Consider the following 23,887-nt stretch of genomic DNA (forward strand, 5'->3'; position numbering starts at 1 on the left):
CATTTACTTTATGAGCGATACTCTGACACCCTTTACAAACAAATCACAAACACAATCGAGTGACCAAGAAATTCAATCACTTTTTTTCCTTCAAATTGAGTTGATAAAAATTAACACGTACAAAATAACTTCAAGAGCAAAGATATTTAAATTAAACCATCATTTCATGCAAAAAGCTACGAACATCAAATTATTATTCACAAGAAAGAAAGAAAGAAAAAAATTAAAAAAAAAAAAGATCTTCTAGCAAACAAACAGCTAAAGTTGGCAAGACAGTGACTAGAAAGAAACCCCACTTCACGATCCCCCGCTAAATCAATTTAACATATTAAATAAATGAACAGAACACAATAACGAATCGAAACAAAGATCCACTCCACGCGCGCGAGCCACGCGCTCGATTCATTGGCGACTCGCATCGGATTCTCCACTAGCGAAGAACTCTAACAAAATCAGAGACGTATGATCAGTGAGTTTCAGACGGTACATCCGCAGAAGAGGAAGAAGAAGCAGAACATGGACACCAAAGCGACGGACTCAACGGCCGTGATTAGCTTCCAAACGACGTCGTCGACGATCGACACTGTCAGAGTTTCCCAATCCCGGAGAATCGATTGCCGGTCCCAACTAGATCTTCCTCCGCCGAGGATGTACGATCCCACCGCTTCCGGCCACCGGAATATCGCCGTCGATCTCGTCCACCACCACCCAGCCATCTCTCTCTCACTCTTCGTTGCTAGTTGGTCTGTTGTTTAGCTGGTAAGAGCCTATGAGCAAGGGCTTTGTTTTGTATATATATTATATATAATGACGATTTTTTGCTCGGCTAAGGATTGTGAAGTTATAGAGTGCGACCGAGTCTATGTTTATACTGTTTTTTTTTTAATTTATGGGAGTGATCTTGAGCGTTGGTTAGTTAAGCTGTTTCTTAGTGTACGGTTGAGAATGAGGGGAGTGACAGCTGGTTATCATTCGAGACTTTTTTTAGCGGCCTATGCCTAAAATTTAGGAGCTCTTTAGTTTCGAATGAGACAAAGCTGGTTTAATTGAACAAGGAAAATAATAACGACAAACTTCGGGGTATTTGAAATTTATAATTTTTGGAGGGAGATTTATAATGGACTACTATTATAACCAAAGATTAAAATACCGATATCGCTATCGATACCATACCGATATCGCTATCGATATCGAAATTCTGATTTTATTGATACATCGATTATCGATGAATATCTAATAATAATTTCAATACCGACTACCGATGATATCGATTACCGATCAATATATCGATAAATATCTTATAACAAAATATAATTTAAAAAAATAATATATATATATTCAAAAGCTTCGTTTTTTATTTTACATATAAATATATACAAATAAGTATTGTCATATATATTATAATATATAAATAAGAAAATATTGATAATACTGAGTAAAATCAATAAGTAAAAGATATAAAGAATAAGAAATAATAAATAAATAAATAAAATAATGAATTGTTTATTTTTTTTATTAAAAAAATTCAAATTCAGATGATATTTTGTCGATATTTTGAATTTTTTAACTACTAAAAGATATCATCAATATTTTAACGATATTTATACAACGATATAATTGATATTTTACTAATATTCTTCAAAAAACGATATATCATCGAGATATATGACATATTTTGAACCACTGAGATGTGATATTTAATTGAATCAGAAACAAAATACTTTCCACTAAAATGCCTAAACAGCAAACAGAAGAGGAGAAAATAGGAGACAATTTCCCTTGTTCTCCTCGAACCTCAAAATTCAAATTCATTGACTCACACCTGTCGAGCAAGTATAAGTCAATTATGTGTCTAGTGACTCTATAGTATATTATAATTTGAAAGTCTCTACTTTTTCACCAATTATTAAATATCACGATTATGTCCAGAAAAACAGTTAAATGTCGCAGGGACCTTCAGCCAAATATGAAATTATGAATGAACCCTATAAAACTCTGGTGCATTATCATGCACATAAATATAATAATTTTAAAATGTTACACAGCAAGAATTAACTCTTGAGGTTTATTACACAGAAGCATAGATTTGCCTATCACATGTGTTAAGCTTCGTATTAGACTAAAAACAAACAGTTCGTAAGATTTATAAATGTGACAAAGAACTTTAAATAGAAACGCCTCATGGAAGAAAACAAGGACTTGAAGTAATTTCCAACATTATGCAAATTCCATCATTAATATTTGTTAATTCGTTACCTTGCTGGTTAATTATCAGGGGATATCATATGGTTTTCATTTACCAGTCTATAATTAAAATCTCGATTCAAGATAGCTTATTCCAAATAAATAACGCACTCGTGCGTTTATAACAAATAAAAAATTAATAATAAAACAAGACAAAATTAAGTGCTGATATAGAAAGAGAAAGAAAAAAAAAATCGAAACTAAAACAATTCTATTCTGTTTCTAGTCTTTTTACTCCATTCATAGGACGTTACACTTCCTATAACTAAATCCAATGGATGACAAAATTTGTCATAAATTATGAAAAGGAGATTTGGTGTCTAATGAACTCAACCTTTACGATTTGAGAAAATTCATAAACTAAGGTTCACAGGCTCTCTCTAATAAAGAAAATGGTGAAGAAATTCTCTTATCTGGTCAATGTACGGAGACCGGGTCGGGATTATATGGCCACAGTCATGTTGTATTTGAACTGAGCAACCATCATCGAACAGCGAAGCCAGTTCGATACTCTCTCGGTTCACAATCTGCCTGTCGTTACCATGCTCGCTGCCAAATATGTGTAGCGACGGGCATCCGATCAAACCGTCACGGAGCTCCGGTAATTCCAGAGCGAACCCGGAACACAAAATAGCAAATCTGAAATCCACTTGACCCTTCAGAGTCCCTAATCGAGCACACACCGCGGAAGCCATTGCAGCTCCCTGTGAGAATCCCAAGACTCCGTCGAACGGACCTTGTTGAGAAAACACACCTTTCAAGTACGCCAGAGATTCTTCAAACCCGTCAGTCTGGGTACGGTACTGAGAGGCGTCGAAGGGACGGTCGGCGATTTTCCAGTCCGTTTCACTGTTTGGGCCGAGATTCGAGCCCACTAACCACGCAAACTTTTTCTTGCATTGCTGAGGTGGCGGAGGAGGAGGTCCTTCTTGTGATGAAGGCGATGTATGATCCGTCGGACTCGGGTGGTAAATGAAGGATAGTTCATGCGGTGCGTCAACGAAGATAAATTCGGCTATGTTCTTGAGTTTCTTGGCCAACGATGCGGTTCTACCTTTGAAACTAGACGCGTTCTGTCGAAACCCGTGCAAGCACAAGATTTTGAGTTTCTTCTGATGTCCGATTCCTACAGCTACTACAAGGCCAGTGGATATTGAAAAATGAGAAACTCTAGAAATTTCAATATATCTCCAACTCTTAAAGCGCAGTATGATTGGCACGTAGTTTTGTTTTTCTGATTTTGTGGCAAAAGTTTAAGGAGAACTAAACACAAGCTGTTTAAGAACTTACAACAGACCGTCAAGAACAAATGCGTATGTGTATGTAAATTTAATTTTGTTAAATATAGATACAGACCTTACCCTGTCTCTCAGGTATTTGAGGTATGAGTTTTGTATCTGGGGTGATATTTGTGACATCCCTTTGAGCTGAACTTTCATCTGATCTGCTGTTTTTTACTGTTTTTATCGACCCCTCATCTTTGCCGTGTTTCTTGCATAACTCACAGACAACACATGCTGAGCTCTTCTCCTGCGGGCCGATGTGAAAAAGAATCCATGCAAGACCATATCATAAATCGAGGCAAACTAAATCATTAAGACGATAGAGCTAAGAAGACAGAGGCGCACAAAAGATATGTCAAACTATTAAACCTGACTAGCGACACCAGTGTGACATACCTGGCAACTATAGCAAACCAAAACCAGCATTCTACAATGAGTACAGCGGAGACGCGGAGAATAATCGTCAAAGGGCAAGCTACAAGTAAGACAGGTACCCAATACATCCGTTCCCGAACTCCCAACTGATATCCTACAATCATATTACCGTGAGCAGTTTAAAGTGCATCAATTCAATGGTTCACAATTCGGGACGATGTGTGGTTCTTCTCCATCAACAAAACTGATGACCTAACAAAATAACCATACCTGTGATCGAAAACAAAGTTCTTTCCTTTGAAAAAACCACCATCGGGAAACTGCTCCATGTAACGCTGTATTCCGCCAAATAACTGAAACGAGCCAATAATAACACTCTGAGCATAGGCACTCATTATATTATCCTTGGGAGATGTTTCGATAGTAGAGTTGAAATTGACAACGAGTGGACTGAGAAAGTAGCTTCTAGAAAGCAGTAACACCTGAAACACATTTTCAAAACCAGACCCTTTCGACCTGATGTACGCTGATGCCATCTCGCACCTGATTCCTCCAGTGCAATACCTTCAACACAACTCAATAAACAGCTTTTAATGAGCAGGTCCAATAAGGAACTATTACATAATCAGCTTATTTAATTATTTGAGGTGTAGTCAGCAAACTGAAGTAGCATGATTTTGGAAGAGCTTGTGCATTGTAATTTTAAAATGGCACTACAAGTTTACTCTTAAGCACTGGATTTCTTTATGAATTCAGAATTGGAACACTTTTAAAGTTGATACACAAGAAACGACAAATTCCTTACAGCGCTGCAGATAAATTCTCAATAGTATTTGGAAAGCATGCTTCACAATGTTGACATAAAACAACAAAACTACATAAATGAGAGTGTCTATAACAATTTACAACTTACATCAGTACATTCTTCCCCTGCAACTCATCGGCATTATCATCAATCCACGACGGAAGATCACTGTACTGTCTGACACACGGATCTAAAGTTGGCACATTTGGCACATCAAACTTTCCAATTCTCGTCTCATACAAATTCCTTGCATCCAACAAAACAAGTGGCTTGTCATCCGTAGATGTCTCCCCATCCGAACTTTTTTCCTGGGAAAAGACACAATTACTCTATACAATCATAATCCCTACTATTTATTTAAAATTATTGGAGTACTTGTTCTAACAAGCGCAACTAAAAGATCAACTTCTTAGTGTTTTTTAAGCCGGACAAAGCTGCTTACAGCCTTGAACAAAAGCCAGTATAAGCTCTACTATATACCATCATTTCTTCGAAGCAAATTACCATTTTCATCTCATTAAGCTCAATATTTCTATTTTTTTTTTCTTCTTAAATAAAGATAAGGACTAGTTTTCCAACCTGCTTTCTGAAGAACAGAGTGAAACTCCAAAGCAGAAAGATGCTTCCCTGCATCTGAAATCTCCGGTGGCTCGAGCAGAGGATTGGAATGCAAGGTAACCAATTCCTGAGAAGCAAAAACCACGATGAAGTTTTCGAGACACCTCAAACTATACCAACCAACCAATTAAGCACTGGAAATCAAACTATACCTTGACGATGCGAATGGAGAGCGAAGTGAAGCCGCATTCTGTGGCGACCTTGTTGTCCGACGGAGGAGAACAAGTCGCGAGCTTGAAATCGGTGCCGTCGAACAAGCTGTTGGTCGCGACCTCCGCAATGTGCTTCTTCAACGAGCTCAGCTTCCCTCCAACCTGACCAAAGCGATTCCTAACACGATCAGAAACCTAGAAATCCTCAAACCATAATTATACACACATATATATAGAGAGATAGAGAGAGAGAGAGAGATACAGTGACGTTGACGCCGAGAGGAGAGAGTCGAACACGGCCGAGAAGGTGGAGTGAGTTGCAGTTGGAGTGGTAGAATGAGAAGAGGTCGTCGAGATCGGGGATTTGGGCGTATTTGTAGTATAGCAAAACTCCGTCTTCTTCTTCTTCATCGTTTCTTTGGTTTGGTTCAACCTCCATTGTTGAGAGACTTGAGACTTCTCTGTATTCTTCTTCCTCTTCGAGTGAATTCAAAGCCCTAAACGCTCGACGTTTTGCTTACTCCATTTCATAAACTTAGCTTATTTTTGTTTGCTTAAATTTAAGGGTAAATTAGGAAAATATCAATTTAAACGTTTAATATCGCTAAATAATCAATATTTGATAAATTTTAGTTAAATAGTCATTTTTATGTATTTACAGACATAAATGTTAGATAAATAACCACGTCACGTCATTTTTACGACTATTTATCTTAGATTTACCAAACGTCGACTATTTAGCAATGTCAAACATTCAACTTGGCTATTTTTCTAATTTTTTGTAAATTTAAACATCATATTTTCCAATCTAAAATAAGCATATCTCTTTTCGTCAGAAAATAAAATACCAAAAATTATAATTTTTTTGACAACTAACAAAAATGAAGAAGCATGATTCAGATTTCGAAGGTCAACCGGAAGAACAAGACTTTGAAAGATGCCTTAAAAAAAAAAGCTATGTAATATATACGATACATATGTACGTATTACATTGAAACCTCGAACTGAACTCTTGATCAAACTTCGAATGTAACGGTGATGTTAAAAAGAATAATAATCCTATTTGCTCCAATTTTTTCGTTAATAGAATTGCGCTAATCAAGTGACATTTTTCATGCTCTAATTTGGAATGTATTTATAAATGCGCCTCTCGAAAGAGATGTGGTCGGTAGTTAAAAATTGCTCATCCAAATCTCGTCAAACATCTTTACGGTCCAGCCCAATTAAAAAAGTGCGTAAGCATATATGATATTCATGCAGTAATATTGTCGTTTATTAAAAAAAAAAAAATAACAGGCATATCTTATTTGAGAATTATTTATAACTGTGCCACTCAAATGAGATGGGACAGATAATTATAATTGCCTCACTTGTACGACACTTATGAAGACAAAGTTTATAACATCTTTACATATGCGCCGAACGGACGGGATAAGGAGAGGTTATTACAACTGTGCCACCCATATTACATTTTTATTGAACTTGTTTGACTCGTACTTGCAACTTAAATTTATGGGATAAGATATGTCATAAGTTGTTTCTTTAACAAATGACAACTGAAACGTGCGGGAGTGACGTGCTTAGTTGTTTGTGAACTATTTACATATACATCACATGAATGAGATATGCTTGAACTCCTCTCTAACATGGTCAATGCATGGCCCTTTGTACATGCCCGTACCTATACACATACCCATGTAACTCATAATGGCCCTACGTCGGTCCACAGATATAATTTTCATGGGAAATTTGAGAAAGGCTATTAGATAGGATGTTTGAAAACCATTCTAGGTTTTATCCATACAAGGAAAACCATATTTTTTACAATAAAGTAAGACAAAAGTACCTTTGTTATATGGAGTGATATAAGCCTCGAGTGTTAGTCTCTATGAGAAGTTAAAGTTGTTTTCAAGATCTCTAGTCTTGTTAAGAGTGTTTGGGTAAGTTCAAGAAAGACCAAAACTGTTGAAGAAATTACATATAAAGAAAATTGTTAAAGAAAGACCAATATAATTCTACAAATACTCCTGAGTCGTCTTAAAACGTGGCTTTTGGACTTAACTAACATCCTATGCCTTTCTCAAGTTTCCCGTGGTCATACTAGTATGCCACATCTCAAATCATCATTATACATAAAAAAAAAAAAATAAAAAAAAAAAAATAAAAAAAAATCATCATTATACATGATTGCTGTCGAAACCTCAGCAATGGCAATACCCTAATTTTTTTTTTTTTTTTTTTTTTTTCTCAAGATGTTGAGATTGCGACGTTTATAGAAAGATAAGACAGATAAGGAATGCAGAAATATATATCACACATATATAAACCGTAGCTTTGACGCAAAAAGCGAATAGGGTATTTTCCTATTTCAATATATGTTCTGAGAAGAGAGAATCAGCAAAAGTAAATAATATGAGCAAAAATAAAAATGATAATTGCAGACTTTATAATAATTAAAAAAAATAAAAATAAATAAAAATAAAAAAACAAATTCCATAGACCAGCAGCAGCCTATGTGCCATTAACAAAAACCCTGGCCCCTGACAACAGAACATGTGAAGAAAAGAAAAGTTTGGTATAAAAGAAATAAAAATAAAGAAGTCTTCACCCGAAATTGAAACCACCAGGTGGAAGGGTGGTATTGGTTCCAAAGAGATAGTCTTGTTGTTGCTGGTTGGGTTCGGCGGCCTGAACGGTCTCTTCTTCTTCATCTTCTTCAGCCCAATATCGCTCCAAGATCCTGACAGCCTTCTCGTAGATCTCATGGTTATCGTGGGTCTGAAGAGACTCGATCTTATCCAAACCCTCGCATTCCTCGACTTGCTGGGCGTAGATATTGACTCCTCCGTTCAGTCCCATTTCTTTGTCGGCTTCGCCCACTTTCAGGATATTCTCGAGTCCCTCCAGGCACACCGTTATGATCCTCGGGTCAGGGCAGGACAGAAGATCACACAGCGGAACGATGCTTCCTTGGGCAACCAAGAATCTGCATAAAGGATGTGGAATCATATGCGATTTCAATCGATCTAGAGGAGAGACTAATTAAGGGGACGTTCAAATCGTACTGTAGTTGTTCGTGAGAGCCTCCGGAAGTGGCGTTTGAGATTGCCCAAGCGGCCTCTTTTTTTATGTCAAACTCTGCGTTCTTGAGAAGCTGTACGAGCGGTAGAATGAGGTTTGCTTCGATTACCGCCTGCCAACCAGAATCCAAGAGATCGATAAACAAAATTGGTTTAGTTTTATGCAAACTTATGTAGAGGATTAATTACCTGTATCTGAGCTTTGTTTCCGGCGGTAATGTTTGAGATTGTCCAACAAGCTTCCTTCTTTATGCTCTTCTTGTGATTTTGTGTGAGGAGTTGATAGAGGCATGGCAGCACTTTGTTATCAATCACAAACTGCCCAAGTAAAGAGCGGTTATCAAACTGCCAATTATACATGCAAGGTGCAAAGAGAGGGACGAGGAGTGTACCTATTGGTACCCTCACTCTAAATACAACAAGATCAAGGAACAAACTCCAATCCGATTTCATTTTCCGAAAAGGAGCTCCAATTAGATATCATTTTGTTTCTTAACTTCACACCCCAACTTAACCAAAACATCATGGAATATGTGCTTATTCTTTAATCATTGGCATTGGTCATCTCAGACAAAGTACAAGTATCATCACTAATAACAGGACACTACTATAAATCTGTGAAAATTAGATTAGAGAGTAATTGGTACCTGAGTCTGAGCATCGTCACCAGTGACAATGTTCCCCACTGTCCGAAGAGCAGGAACAAGAACCGTAGCTGATTGATGCCTTGTAAACCAAAAGATAAGATTCTTCAATAGAAAATAGACAGCAATAACCCACAACTATATTGGTAGAGTTCATCTTCCAATTCAATGACGTGGAATAGGAAGTTCATGCTTTAAGGAAACTTACATCAGAAGTTCCACGAGGCGTGGACAAACACCTGAGTCAAGCACAGCCTGAATTTTTTCATTTGGGCCGTCTGAAAGGTATGAGAGGGCCCAGCAAGCATCCGTCAGAACTTCTTCATCATTCAGATGAGCGAGCTGCCGCAGAACTGGCAAGGCAGGTTTCACCTACGTGAAACAGGAAGAAAAATAACATGACTGGCCGGTTTAATTTAAATGATCAATTACAGAATGCTTGCACGTGATACAAGCCAATGCCACCACATTCTTCAGCTTCAAGGTTCCAAACTAAAAAAAGAATATAGGATCTAACCTGTTCGAATGCAGTTGGAGGCTTGCCTCGACAGAAGTTAGATAAAGTCCATGTAGCATTCCTCAGCATGGATAACTTTGAAAGCTCATTCAACTGAGCTAGTAAAGGCACAAGAGCTCCGTGACTGAGAACAAAATCCCTACAATTAGGCGAATCACCAGCAACATTACCCAAAGCCCATACAGCCTGTTCAACATGATAATAAAGAGAACAGTCAGAAATTCTTACTATTTTTAGTAGACTTTTCATGACTCGAATTCACAAACTATTTAGGTGAGAGAGAAGGTGCTCACTACTGAGCTAAGCTAAACTCTTTTGTCAGTAAAGGGATCGGGAATCATATCAAGAATTACAAATACAAGCAGGATAGTTAAGCCCAAGGCCAGACAAGGCTTCCAGTTAAGTGAGACGAGGAGCACAATGATCAAAGGAAAATCAGAACTTGTAACACTTGAGACTACAGGGACTAAACAAGATAAATGACAACAGTATTCCGAAGTAAGACGTGATAATCTTTAACTAATGCATGATCAGCAATAGAAGATAGCTCTTCATCAGAGACTAGTGTAAGAGTCGAATCCAAACCTGTTCTCTGACATCATCACTACCGGCGCTAAGGAGTTGAACAAACATGGGAACAGCACCCTGGTCAATCACAGTTCGGGTATGCTCCGACGTTCCAGATGCCACATTGGTTAGAGCCCAAGCAGCCTCAAACTGCAGAAATGAAAGTTACACCTTAAATACAAAGAGACTTGGTGATTGATAGGAGGGAAATAAAAATAAAAATAAAATAAAAAAAGGTTCAAGAAAAAAAAAAGTGAAACCCTGCACCTGAAGTTGTGGAAATTCCTGTTTCCCTAGAAACTCGACAAAACGAGGCACGACACCAGCTTTAATAACCTCATCAATGGGAGGGCTGCGCTCTAAACAGAACAGAAACGAAATTCAATATAAAAGAGTTATGTTTTTTTTTTATTATTCTTTAGACGCAGAAATTAGAAACTAATTCTGTACCAATTGATAATAGCTTCCTAAACTGAGTAGTTGCCTCCAACTGTGCAGCGGAATCCTCAGACCATACTCCTTGAACCATTGCAGGAATACTTTCCAGCTGTAGAATTTGATGTAAAGAAAAAAGTGACCCGGGGTAATTAAATATTTCAAGTTTCTATAAATAAATAAGTAATAATATATAAAATAAAATAAAATAAACGCTCAGTGTGTATTTTTGCTATGCGGTTAACAGATCGACAAAATGATATATCAAGCCTGAAACCGACATTATGACCCAAAAAGAAGCATCTGAAATTATTATCAAACTAGCATTTGGACTTGGGAATATTAAAAAGTTTTTAAGGAGTTTTCAAAAATGACATCCAGAGCATGTGTAACTTCAATTAAGCATGCAATTAATTCCAGAAAGTTGCAAGCACTAAGGATCCTTGAATTAAACCAAAAGGTAAAAGTACAATCAGGAACAGAGCACACAAACTTGCAGATCCAGAGTCATCAACCTTCATGCGTCGCTATAAATCGTAGATCAATCATACCGCCATAAATTCTTAATCAATACACAAAATTTAAAAGTAACAGTTATTTTTTATTCTAGCCACACTCAGATCCTTAAACCAGTTGTCTCTTAACTCGTATCCACAAGTAAATCCAAACTTGACAAAAATAATTCACCGCGTAAATTCCATTTCAAATGGATATATTATGAGGTATAGCCCTATATTTCCTCTCCTAAAATCATGGATGTACCATTTATCTGAACAAAAATTCATAACATAAATAAAACAATTAAAAATGATAAAGTATTTCAACGCCCTAAACATCAACGAATTCATGTATAGAGACCAAATCATCAAATAGACACCGAGATTCGAAACCCTAATTGAACAATCGAAGAGCACAGAAAAGATGAAGAAACGTACTCTCTTCTCCAAAACCGCAGCGTTCTGAGCTCCATCGAGCATTTGTTGCTGAGGGAGAGTGAGACCTTCTCTTCTCTTCTTCTGAAGATTATCTTCGCGCTTGTTCTTTCTGATCTCGAACAGATTGTCTTCTCTCCGACGCCGAGCCTCATCGCCGTCAACGCCAGTCTTGTACGACTTCTTCCGCGCCTCCGTACGAGTGCTCGGTCGCAGAGACATTTTCGCTCTTGTCTGCTCTGTCTCTTCTTCCTCTTATCTTGGATTCGCCCTCTAAAGTGTTCGACGAAATGACTGAATTGAAAAAGGAAGAGAAAAATGGTGAGAGAGAAGAGAAATGTGCAAAAGGCGGGTTTGGGATCTTTTTTTGCCTCAGCTCATCTGCTAATTAGGTCATCTTTTCTTAAAGTAATATTAGTTTATTACATATTCCATGAAGAATATTATTAGTTTGTTACTATTATCTTTTTTTTAATCAAATATTATTAGTTTATCACTTACTATCTTTTTAGTTTTTATTTTATTTTGTTTTACTCAAAATAAATTGTATTAAAATATATTATTCTTTCTATTCCATTTTTAACCAATGATATATGGATGGTGAGTGTGTTGAAAATCGTCACTTTTAAATGCATGTGTTTTTAAAAAATGGATTAAAATACAAATATAAATATGTGTTTAATTCGTTAGTTAACGTGGATAAGTTTAATTGTCATTCTAATTCTAAAATTGACAAGTTCTAATTTTGTTCTATATTCTTGATTAGGTGAGATATGTGTCTTTTGTTTTGTTCCTATTAAGACTGAGTTGAAATAAGAAAATAATGGTCATTTGGTGGAACGTCGGTTTTAATAAGGAACATGGCAATACTGTCATTGCACGATAGGAGGGGAATATAAATGACTTTCTCATGAAGGAAAAAAAAATCGAAAATATATATACACGAATCCCCTAAATTTTAGTTAAATATTATATTTATACTCTGTATTTCAAATATATCACAATTATACCTTTAGTCATGTAGAGACAGAGTCAGTCAAAGAAGCTAATTAGAGAGGGCTAGTTAAAAAAATAAAAATTATATATTCTAAAAATGCTAAAATTAAAACTTCTTATGTGAACCATATTTGAGGTGGGACTTAAGCTCCTCCCAGGCCCTAAAGGGTTCGATCTTGGTAATACGAGATAAGTCCGATCATATAATACGATACGCGATTACCCATCAATTATTCTGTCTAAACTGGTCGGATAATAGATCTATCGGATAACACCCACTCAAAATAAATTAACGAGTAAAAAATAAATACATGTCAACATTTAAACGGACGTGTGTAAGTGTTACATGACCCATTAATCAGGTAACCTATTAGAATAAAATAAAAATCTTAACTTAGATACATGTCTATTGTTTAAATATTTTTGTTCTTGTAATTAATGAATTTCAAGTTGTTTTAGTATTCTCACTTCAAATTGTAGTATCACTTTGAATTTGTACTTTTTTAATTGATATTAGAATTATTGAGTGATTAGATTTGTGGTAGCGTGTACATGATTTTCACACTCACTACTTAAGACTTAAGATGTTTATGAAAATGGGTTAATATGTACGGATTTAAGGACAATTTTCTCTATGGTCATCAAATCGCGATTGATCGGATTTTTTCATCAATCATAATGGGTTTTTTGAAAAAACTTTATGTGCGTTGGATTTATTATGGGTTATATATCCTTCTCTTTGTCGAAAGAATGTACAAAATGAACCATCAATTGTACTTAGGATTAGATTCGTTTCGAACTAAGTCCGATGTACACCCCATTTTTTTTTTTGAAGAAAAGTGGGCGGCACCACGAGAAAATAACATAAACACCTTCACGTATGACGGATGAAAACCGTGGTTACAATGAGACAACATCATTAAGAACACCACGGATGGCACGAGGCAGGACACACCCCGACCAACGAGCCTCCGTATTAACAAGAAGAGCATATTTAGCCAAGTTATGAGCAACCATGTTACAAGAGCGGGGAAGAAAAGTAAAAGTAGCATCCAAGAAAGTATACGAGCTAACCTTGATGTCTTCCACTATAGTGCCAAGCTCCGTATGAGGGATGTCTCTTCCCTTAATCGCATTAACCACCCGGAGGCAATCGGAGTGCACCACCACCCGTCCGAGCCCGAGAACGGTTGAGTCCCCCCGGGTAGTTTTTTTGAACGAGAAACCCAACCGGAGAGAGGGATGACACCTCTAAACATGGAGCTGTTATCGCTGCTTCTTCAGAAAGATTATGACGTCTTTAGCAAGATCTAGCCCTCTAAGTATGGCCGTCGCCTCCGCAAGCTCCGGTGAAAGCCCGAGAGATTTAGCCGCGATCTCCGAAGCCAAAACCATCCCCCAGTGGTCTCGAATCACACACCCGGAGCCATAGCGCCCGCCCGTCGCATCAACCGCCGCGTCCACACTAATAGCCCACACCCCGGGGTTCGGGGGAGGCCATACCGAGACCGACCCCTTGCTGCCATCCCTTTTCCGGGGCTTGTTCGCCTCTCTATAGGCCTCAAGAAAGCCTCCGACCCATCCCACGAGAGCCTCGGGAGACCACTTAGTGGTACCGGAAAGAACCTTGTTTCTATGGTTTCATATCTCCCACATCAAGACAATAAAAAATTCAAAGTTACTAACCTCGATGGCTTCCGAAATTTTAATGAAGATTCCCACCACATCCTCCCCTTGGTTGTCTTTAATGACCTCGTCGAGACTCGTGAGCGCCCATACTTTTTTCACCCATCTACAATCCCACATAGCATGGTGAACCATTTTCGGTCCTCCATGACATAATGGGCATCGGGCATTGTTGGCTACTTTGCGCCGATGAAGGAGAGACATCACCGGGATCCATCATTTGCAAACTCTCCAAATAAAGAGTTTAACCTTCGGGGGGGCCGAGAGCTTCCAAAGTCCGTTCCACCACGTCGCCGAAGACGAGGGGTTAGACGGACCCGATCTCGCCAAAGAAATACACGCTCGCCAATAGCCACTCCTCACTAAATATTCGCCATCATCGGAAAAGTGCCAACAGAGAACATCGCCCGTCCCTCCTCTACTTTCCGGAATCGCATCCGCATCCTCTCTCCCGAACATGTCTCGGACCAAGGCTTCATTCAACTTCCCGTCGTGGTTTTTGAGCTCCGACACGCGCATATCATTGGGGATAAAGGGGGGGGGGGGGGTCAATGAGCGAGAAGTTAGAAGATCGGGGGATCCACTTATCCTTCGCAACAAACACCGATTCACCATCTCCCACTCTCCATCTCGATCCCTCAAGAATCACTTATTTACCCCACACTAGGCCGCGTCATAGGTTAGAGCCATACGAGGGACACGAGGCCTCAAGAAGGTTGCCATTCGGGTAGTAGCTCTCTCGTAAAACCCTATCAATGAGGCTGCTCCGCCGACGGATAAGACGCCACACACACTTGGCGACAAGGGCTTGATTAAATTTCTCCAAGTCGCGGAAACCAAGCCCCCCTCGCTCTTATGTCTAGTGAGCTCCTCCCATTTGCACCAATGGATTTTCCGTTCCTCCCCGCTATTGCCCCACCAAAATTTGGCCACCGCTTTGTGGATAGCGGAGATAAGAGTTCTGGGGAGCCGGAAGCAACTCGCCGCGTAGCTCGGAATCGCTTGAAGAACCGACTTTATAAGCACCTCGCGCCCCGCTTGCGAGAACCAAATCCCTCTCCACGCTTGAAGTTTGGCCCAAACTTGCTCTCGGATAAACGTGAAGACCTCCACTCTCCTCTTGCCGGTGAGCGTGGGTAGACCAAGGTAGCGAATGTGGCAATCCGTGATAGACACCCCGAGATTCGAAGCGATATCGAGCTTAGTCTCTTCCGTCACGTCCTTCCCGAAACTAATATCGGATTTAGAGAAATTAACAAGTTGTCCGGAGGCCGCATCATAGGTTTCAAGGCAGCCCCTAATAACCTCACTCTCCTCCACACAAGCACGGCAGTGAAGAGTAAATGAGAGACCCGAAAATCCCTTCGGCCGAACCGAACTCCGGTGATGTCACCCCTTCCTTCCCCATCTTTGAGATGTACACCTCATTCTAAGATGCTATTCTCATGTAATCATGGGTGTTTCGCCCTTAATCTAATGGATTGCTCGTAGCAATTTTCAAAATAAATAAATAAATAAATAAAATACGTCAAAATTCCTAATTCACTCTCCTTATACATTGGGTTTTCGCGGTTATACACCATTTCCGGTCTAAACTCGTCAGCTTATAACAATACGAACAAAGATTCAAGAGCACCGACCGGTTATAATCTTTAAAATACAAATCTAACTCGAAATTCTTGAGGCTCAAGGAACAAGGGACGATTCAGTCATTTCAAACTCACTGTTCTATCAAGTCATAAACCCTAAAACCCATTGATAAATCATCTGGGTCCTTGCGTGGAACGACCTTCTGGAGTAATTGCGCCTTTGACTAGACGCCAAAAATGCAGATTCTTCTTAGAAAGCTTTCGCAGAGAGCTTGTCTCAGGCAGGTACGTATGCGAATCAAGTTTGAACGAATACTCGGTCTGTACTGACGTGGTTTTGGTTTGATTGGTTTCAGCACGAGTTATGAAGTGATTACGTATCTCTCAGTTGTTCTAAAGAGTATAGCTTGTTTGTGATTAATTTTTTTTAAAAAAATTCATGTGAAGCGTATTTTATGTTCTTGAGTTTAATCTATCTGATACTTATTTTTTTTAGCTTTTTTGGTAATTGTGTGGTCGTATTCACATGACTGAAATTCGGTTATTGGTACTAGAGATCTGACTAATTCAGGCAAAGACTGTCTCACACAATCCCGTACTGGTTTCATCAATATCATATCTGTCACAATCAGGCTTTTTGAGCTCTCAACCAATTTTCATTTCCTTCACGTCGATTACTCGTTCCATGTTTTTAGTCTCATCAAGAACCCAGATGGGTTCATTTTGAACGTGATGATGAGAGATTATGTGCAAAGAAAATGACTTGAAAAAAGATCGAGCTTGTGCTGTGTTGGAGGTAGAATTTGTCCTGATATAGTTGCCTGTAACAAGTTTTACTTCCACATTGTGCCTTATGATTACTCAAGAGGAATAATTGTCCCTTTGGGATAGATTTTTTTGTTTGTTCAATCGTTATTGGCTAGAAAATTTAGTCAATGGGTTTACAGACCACTATCGCTCAGAAGTCAGAAAATTTCGAAATATTCGGGATGACTGATTATTTATTTGTACGTTTATACAAAAGAAGAAGAAAAAAGGAAGCCTATGTCTCAGTCTCAGATGTGCAGTTCCTTATCTCCATTTCTAAAAGTCTAAGTGCTTCAATATAGGAAATGGTTACAGCCGTGGCTCTACAATGTGTTACTTTCTCCATATTTTAACAATGTGAATATGCTATAATTAGATCGTACAAAATTCTCATAGCCACTCATAAACTAAATATTATTTTGGATTTAACTGTACAGGCTACTGGACGTTGTACATATTCTACCAAGAAGATCATCGATATCGGCCAACCAAGTCCCACATCTCACCCAGAGGTTGTGCAATTTTCAACCAATTTCTTGTACAATATTAATTATATATATTTAATAACAGTGGTTCTAATTCCTTTCCAGTTACTGAGAGAAGGCGAGATCACACCGGGTATAAGCTCGGAAGAATATGCGTTGAGAAGGAAAAAATTTCTGGAGCTTCTCCCGGAGAAGAGCTTGGCCATCCTCGCGGCCGCTCCCGTGAAAATGATGACCGACGTTGTGCCTTACACGTTCCGTCAAGATGCCGATTATTCGTACATCACCGGCTGCCAACAGCCCGGCGGCGTGGCGGTTCTCAGCCACGACTTTGGTCTATGCATGTTCATGCCTGAACCAAGTACCAATGTACACACGCCGTTTGACTTGACTTTGGCTTTTCTCGTGTAAATATACATTTTTTTTTTTTTTTTTTGTTCTTGTTTAGGACATTACTTGGCAAGGGAAAACTGCCGGAGTTGATGAGGCGTCGGAGATATTCGCTGCTGATAGAGCATACCCGATTCGTAAGTTAAAAGAGGTGAGTGGAATCTAGAAAGTATCATCAACTTGAATAAAGAAAGGAAGAAACTATTGGAGTGGGATTTGTTGTGTATTGTGTTTATTTCGTGTTCAACGTCACTGACTGCAGATTTTGCCTGAAATGATAAGGAGCTCGTTCTCGTTGTTCCACAATATGCAAACAGCCTCGCCATTGTACATGAGTTTGGAGCCCTTTGAAACAGCCTCTTCTGACGGAAGAGTCAAAGACGTCGCAAGTATTACCCACGAGTTAAGGTTGATAAAGTCACCCGCCGAACTCAAATTAATGAGGGAATCTGCGTCGATCGGTTGTCAGGTGTTCTCAACTATCCGAACTTTTGCATCTCATCGCATTTATTTTTGTTGCGTTATGAAGTTATTCTCATTAATTGGCTTTGAATTTATACGTTTGGTTTTGCTGTAGGCTGTTTTGCACACAATGCTACACTCCAATATGCATCCTCATGAGAATATTCTGTCAGCCAAAGTTGAATATGAATGCAGAATAAGAGGTGCCAAGAGAATGGCGTAAGTTTTTCGATTTATTTATTTATTTAATCAATGAAATGGATTTTTTGAAATGACTATCAATTCCATCTCAGTTCTTCCGTTCATAATTCGAACAATGTTGTGGAATTAGAAATGGACTAATATACAATGAAACTCCTTTCACAGAGTACAGTTATCGGCCTTTTTTTTTCTTCCTCTTTTTAATTCTAATTTATTTTATTTCCCGTTCCAGGTTTAACCCAGTGGTCGGTGGTGGGTCTAATGGGAGCGTCATACACTACTCTCGAAATGACCAGAAAGTGAGCTCATACAATGCAGTCTTTATTTAAATAAATGACTGAAAGTTTTGATTGTTGGCTTGTTTGACGCGTAAATTAAATAAAATGCTCAGATCGAGGACGGAAATCTTGTTTTGATGGATGTTGGGTGTGAGTTACATGGATATGTCAGCGATCTTACTCGTACTTGGCCTCCGTGCGGTAGCTTTTCTTCTCCTCAAGTATGGACATTTGGTTGCTTTCGAGGAATATCATCAAGGTTCCATTATCGTCACTTCTCTGTTTATCGATCGGCACATATCTCATCTCTATATTTCAGGAGGAACTTTATGAACTTATTCTTGAGACAAACAAGGAGTGTCTGAAGCTGTGCAAGCCCGGAGCTAGTTTGCGACAAATACACAACTATTCGGTATGTTATAGATTTTTTATATATCTTTTTTGAAGCTTGTAAAATAAAATAAAAAAATAAAAAAAAATCGGAGACATGTGAAGGTGTTTATTTCCGTGGTGGAGAACCACCAGACTTTCAGATCTTTTTTATATGGAACTTGAAACTTCAAATTATAATATAAATAAATATATTAATCTGTCTGAAACACCCTTGACAAGAATGAATTGATAAACCGGAACTCAATTAAAGAAATGAAAGCGACAGCTAACATTATAGAATTCCTGGAAAGCATCAACACGTTAAAAGGAACAACGTACCTATGGTGATATAGAGCATGGATTCCCATTATAATAAACAACCTTAGTTAATACGATGAACAACCCGAGGAAAGGTACCATAGGGACCCATTATCAATTCCCATTCCCTTTTATTTGACATACCTCTCTTTCAATGGAATCTTAAAGCATTGATATAACTCCCCTACGGTCCTAAGATGAACGCAACATACCAAGTTGGGTAGTTTAGAAGTTTGCTTGGGATATATGTATTTGGATTCCACTCTAAGTTGGACTTAATATGATAAAAATAACCCTTGAAATGGAAATTTCAAGAAAACAATCATTATTGCCATTGGATATCAACAACGTAGTACAGGCTTTGGTTTTGGCTGCTTATCATAATTAACTCTTCATTTTTCATGGACCAAATAAGACTCATCGTTTTATCATCCATCGAACGATATATTGTAGCCTCAAACACCATCATCCCAAGAGATTGTTCAGATTTTGACCTCTTGTATGCCTGTGCAGGTTGAAATGCTGTGCAAAGGACTCAAAGAGATGGGAATCTTGAAAAGTAGATCAAACAGTACTTATCATCGGCTGAACCCAACTTCTATAGGTTCTGTCTCTGCATATTCTTCTTGAGATAGCTTCGACTCTTTGTTGTGTTACTTATAATCACCGAATCGTTTTTGTGCTTGGTCGCAATTTCTTAATTTCCATGCAGGTCATTACCTAGGAATGGATGTACACGATTGTTCCACCATCAGTTACGACCGCCCTTTGAAGCCGGGAGTTGTATGTTCTTTTTTCTTTGATCAGCTTTTTCCATGAATGTTCAAGATTCTCTATCCCGGAGATGACAAAAGCAAGCATTATTACCACACGGCGTGCCAAAATTCTGGCTCCTCTTTGCTTTCTAATTTCTTACAAGATTTATTTGTTTCATGCAGGTTATAACAATTGAACCTGGAATCTATATCCCATCTTGTTTTGATGTTCCAGAGAGGTCTGTTGGCTTATAAATACTTCTTCTCCGTCAAATTCAACTGGGTTTCTTATAAAAGCAAAATATTTCTCCGAAACAATATTATCACCATACCTGCACTGTCAATCTCATCATTTATTACATATGTTAATGCAAAATACAGGTATCAAGGCATTGGGATAAGGATCGAGGATGAGGTCCTCATAACCGAAACAGGATACGAGGTAAACCCGAATTTCATGCCCATGAGTAATATATTATTATATTCTTCTCGACCAAATGGGATTTAGTACTCACGAGAAACGTGATGTCTTTGTGTTCTGGATTCCAGGTACTAACCGGGTCGCTTCCGAAAGAGGTCAAACAGATCGAATCCTTGCTAAATAACTTTGGCCTCGGAATTGGAATCGGGTCGGAGAACCATAGCAACATGAGAGTTGCTTCTTAGTGCTTTGTTTGAATGTTTAAGACGGAGAAAACTGGTACTATACTTCTTCGAGAATCGGCCTACCGTTTTGGCGAAGCAATGTTCCATTCCCTTAATTTTTTTTCTTACATTTGGCTCATTTATTGTCATAAAATTTTGGCTACATTGAATAAGCCATTTGGGTGGTTAGACAATTTGCTCAAAGAATTCTCAATAATAAATTGCTCATAGATTTTGCTTTCTTCAAATTGCAACTTTGCTTTAATGCACAATTAGTAGGTTTTGATGCCGGTAATATTCTGAAAAAGTGTATAAGATATACCTTTTTTTCCCACCGTTGATGGCAGCCATGTGAAAAGAGATTTCTTGCCCGTTTCCTGTATCAGCGAATCAGCTCAACAAAGTCAACCATAATTAATTTTCGGTTATCTTTTTATGCCAATTTGGAATATCCGACTTAAAAAGAAATTACTTATTGTCTTCACACTATTTCCCCCACAAATATCTCAATTTTCACGCCGTTCTCAGTTTCTCATTCTTACGTTATCAATTCCCACAACTCTATAATCTAATTCTCAATCTCCTTATAACTAATAAGAAATTAATACACGAATGTTCACATTCATTGCCCATATATATCATATAAAGAAGAAAAGAAATCAACTGTTGATAGACAAAATGTTACAATACTTTCTTAAAGGTGTGGGGTTCCATCTAAAACCAAGCTTGGTAATTAGAGGAGTAACCCACAAGTCTTATAAAGAGTCCAGGATCGTAATACCCAGTCGATGTGAGACTATCCTTGATATACTTATCCATAAACCTTTGAGAAATTTATGAAATACGCATGAAATTGTTCGAAACTTAATGTGTACTGTCATTTTTTTGTCCGTTGGAAGCTTACACATGCTGCTGCTGTGTTATTATTCGATTATAGTTTTGAACGGAAAATAAGTCACATTGCCTAAAAAAAAATATAGTTTAATCATGATTTAAAAAAGGGCTAAAAAGGAAAATAAGTTAAAGGTTACACATTTGTAGCAACATAACAAACTCAAATTTCTAGTTGATGCATGCTTGAGATTTTTTTTTTAATAAACCGGTCACAGACCACTCAAGCTTCATTAGGCATATCTGTCAAGGCTTCCCTTTGAAATTCAAGGGGGAAAAATTATTAGGGTAATTAAGCTAAGTAGCCTCCTGAAAATAGTCAATTTATTTTTAACCAACGTTCTGTAAATAAGTGGTAAATAGCCCGGATGATTTATTAACAGCCAAAATTTGACTAGACTACCCTTTTCTTTTTCCCGCCCAGTTTCGTTATTAATCAGCTCAAATATTTCGTTATTAATGCTCTAGAAAATCTAGGAAGTAATTAAAACCGTGTAGATGCGTTCACACACAACCGCCCACATTAATTTCCATAAAAAAAACAAAGAAGAAGAACCCCAAACGATAATATCCTCTCACGAATCTGTTGGAGCGATTTCTGCAGACCTCGAAGACGAGTCCATCGCAGATGGAGGCTGGTGCTCGAGCCGCGCCTGAGAAGGAGATCCTCGACCGGGTCAAGCTGGAGTGGCTGGCGACGCACGCGAGGGAAGCCGCGACCGACGATGGCGGAGATCGAGTCGCGTCGGACCGTCGGAGAGCGCGCGCGAAGGAGATCGCGACCGGCGATGGCTGGGAAGCGCAGATCCGAGCGTCCACGAGCGTTGTTGAACGACCACGGGCCGATCCAAGATCCAAGCCGCGAGCGAGCGAGGATGAGGCGTGCGACAACCTAGGGCGTGACCTAGGTTCTAGGTCGGGATTTCGCGGCGACCTAGGGCACGGCGGCGGAGGAGCGTGGCGACTTGGAGGCCCGCCGGCCGGAGGAGATCCAAGGCATGAAGTCTTGAAGAAGTCTCCAGCCCGAGTCCATCGACTATCCGATCTTTGCCGTGATCTCGTTGAGGCCGTGCGATCTAAGCAGTGACGATCTTCTTCTCTGGCGCCGAAAGGATAATCGACAATTGGAGGACGGTCATGTTTGAGCATCAAGCCGATTTTGGAGATTCACGCCGCCATTTTGATGGCGGTTAAGTCACCATCGCTGCCGGTGACCTCCGAGGTCCGCGTAGGAAGAGACAGACATATAATTAAATAAGAAGAACAGTTTTTTTTTTGGTTGCTGTTCATAGAAAACATATTTACAGTATATTCGTGTAAATAAGAAGCATATTTACAGTATATTCATTGTAAATACAAAACATATTTACAGTATATTCATTGTAAATAAGAAGCTTATTTACAGTATATTTATAGTATATTTGAACTGAAAAAATAATTCTGGAAATATTTTGAGCACGAAAATTCTGAAAATTATGAATATATGGAAGACAAAATAATATCAATAAATGAAGAATATATTTACAGAGTTTAACCACGAAAATAGATACTAATTACCTAAAGTCAACGCTAGAAACTTCCAAAAACATAACAATAAATGGGCTATTAATTTTCAAAATCTGCAGGAAATTTCAAATTTCAAATTTCAAATTTGAAAACTTCCCTATTCGGTTTCTGCGAGTTAAATAAGAGCAAAAGTGTAAAACTAATTTAATTAATAAGTTGCCACGTAAGCAACGCACCAACAAAATCTAGTAAAAGAAGCGATAATGTCCCCACTTCGGTAGTAGGAACCGTTTTGGCTCCACAAATAGCATGTTTTAGTTTTAGTGAGAAGAATAAAGCGGCCTATACACTCACCCTCAAATCTTTTAGATTTCACAACGATGTTTCTTGTTTATCAAAGTGGATACATTGTGTATCAAACTATTACAGCAGCTGAACTTAAATGAACTATTACCCAAAAAAAAAACCCTTTATATATTAAAAACAAAAAAACTGAATTTAAATGGCTTAATATTTGTATTTTTTGCTACATATATGTGTGTTATTTTCGCTATATTTAACAAGAAATGCGTCATGGAATGCGTGTCTACTCTATTCCAATGTCCCTCTAGAGTTATATTATTTATAATCATGGCACATTATAATAAAAATAAATAAAAAATGTGATAATATAATTGAAGAAATAAAATATGAAAAGAAAAAAAAATTCAAAATAAAGCTGCGATTCTAATTAACTAATATATAGATTAGACTCCAAGTATATGGACACTTTTTAAAGTCAATTTTTGGAATGCGAATGTGCAAACCCATTAAATAGGTTTAGTTGTGGCGGTTTCAGTTGTGAACCGCTTTGA

At 38.3% G+C, this 23,887-nt stretch overlaps 3 protein-coding genes across 5 annotated transcripts; 1 reads left to right on the forward strand and 2 right to left on the reverse strand.

Moving 5' to 3' along the window:
- Positions 1-2,414: 2,414 nt before the first annotated feature.
- On the reverse strand, positions 2,415-6,025 carry LOC149381385 (rhodanese-like domain-containing protein 6). 3 transcript variants are annotated; one of them, XM_089602162.1, is made up of 9 exons: positions 5,740-6,025; positions 5,478-5,639; positions 5,286-5,392; positions 4,816-5,013; positions 4,385-4,466; positions 4,173-4,255; positions 3,924-4,056; positions 3,606-3,774; positions 2,415-3,376 (listed from the first exon to the last, which is right to left on the reverse strand). In XM_089602162.1, exons 1-9 carry the CDS (start codon positions 5,914-5,916, stop codon positions 2,625-2,627), a joined length of 1,863 nt encoding a protein of 620 aa, XP_089458288.1. In that variant the 5' UTR covers positions 5,917-6,025; the 3' UTR covers positions 2,415-2,624. The 3 variants fall into 3 exon arrangements, with proteins under 3 accessions (XP_089458288.1, XP_089458287.1, XP_089458290.1); XM_089602161.1 differs by having other exon boundaries at positions 2,415-3,379; XM_089602164.1 differs by having other exon boundaries at positions 3,130-3,379; positions 3,601-3,774.
- A 1,785-nt stretch (positions 6,026-7,810) lies between these two features.
- LOC149381386 (importin subunit alpha-4) lies at positions 7,811-12,053 on the reverse strand. The gene is made up of 10 exons (XM_089630715.1): positions 11,656-12,053; positions 10,736-10,832; positions 10,553-10,644; positions 10,304-10,435; positions 9,719-9,904; positions 9,410-9,573; positions 9,205-9,283; positions 8,747-8,875; positions 8,543-8,670; positions 7,811-8,463 (listed from the first exon to the last, which is right to left on the reverse strand). The coding sequence occupies exons 1-10, from the start codon at positions 11,872-11,874 to the stop codon at positions 8,082-8,084; spliced, it is 1,608 nt and encodes a 535-aa protein (XP_089486841.1). The 5' UTR covers positions 11,875-12,053; the 3' UTR covers positions 7,811-8,081.
- Positions 12,054-15,861: 3,808 nt separating this feature from the next.
- On the forward strand, positions 15,862-20,876 carry LOC149381387 (Metallopeptidase M24 family protein). The gene is made up of 14 exons (XM_089629751.1): positions 15,862-16,208; positions 17,168-17,242; positions 17,321-17,584; positions 17,664-17,756; positions 17,868-18,074; positions 18,183-18,286; positions 18,501-18,567; positions 18,660-18,767; positions 18,866-18,958; positions 19,750-19,840; positions 19,949-20,019; positions 20,175-20,230; positions 20,373-20,433; positions 20,541-20,876. The coding sequence occupies exons 1-14, from the start codon at positions 16,161-16,163 to the stop codon at positions 20,655-20,657; spliced, it is 1,455 nt and encodes a 484-aa protein (XP_089485877.1). The 5' UTR covers positions 15,862-16,160; the 3' UTR covers positions 20,658-20,876.
- Positions 20,877-23,887: the final 3,011 nt, after the last annotated feature.

Source organism: Urtica dioica, chromosome 11 (genome assembly GCF_054948205.1).
Source record: "Urtica dioica subsp. dioica isolate 48M chromosome 11, U.dioica_male_clone48M_v1_H2, whole genome shotgun sequence".
Classification (NCBI taxonomy): Eukaryota; Viridiplantae; Streptophyta; class Magnoliopsida; order Rosales; family Urticaceae; genus Urtica; species Urtica dioica.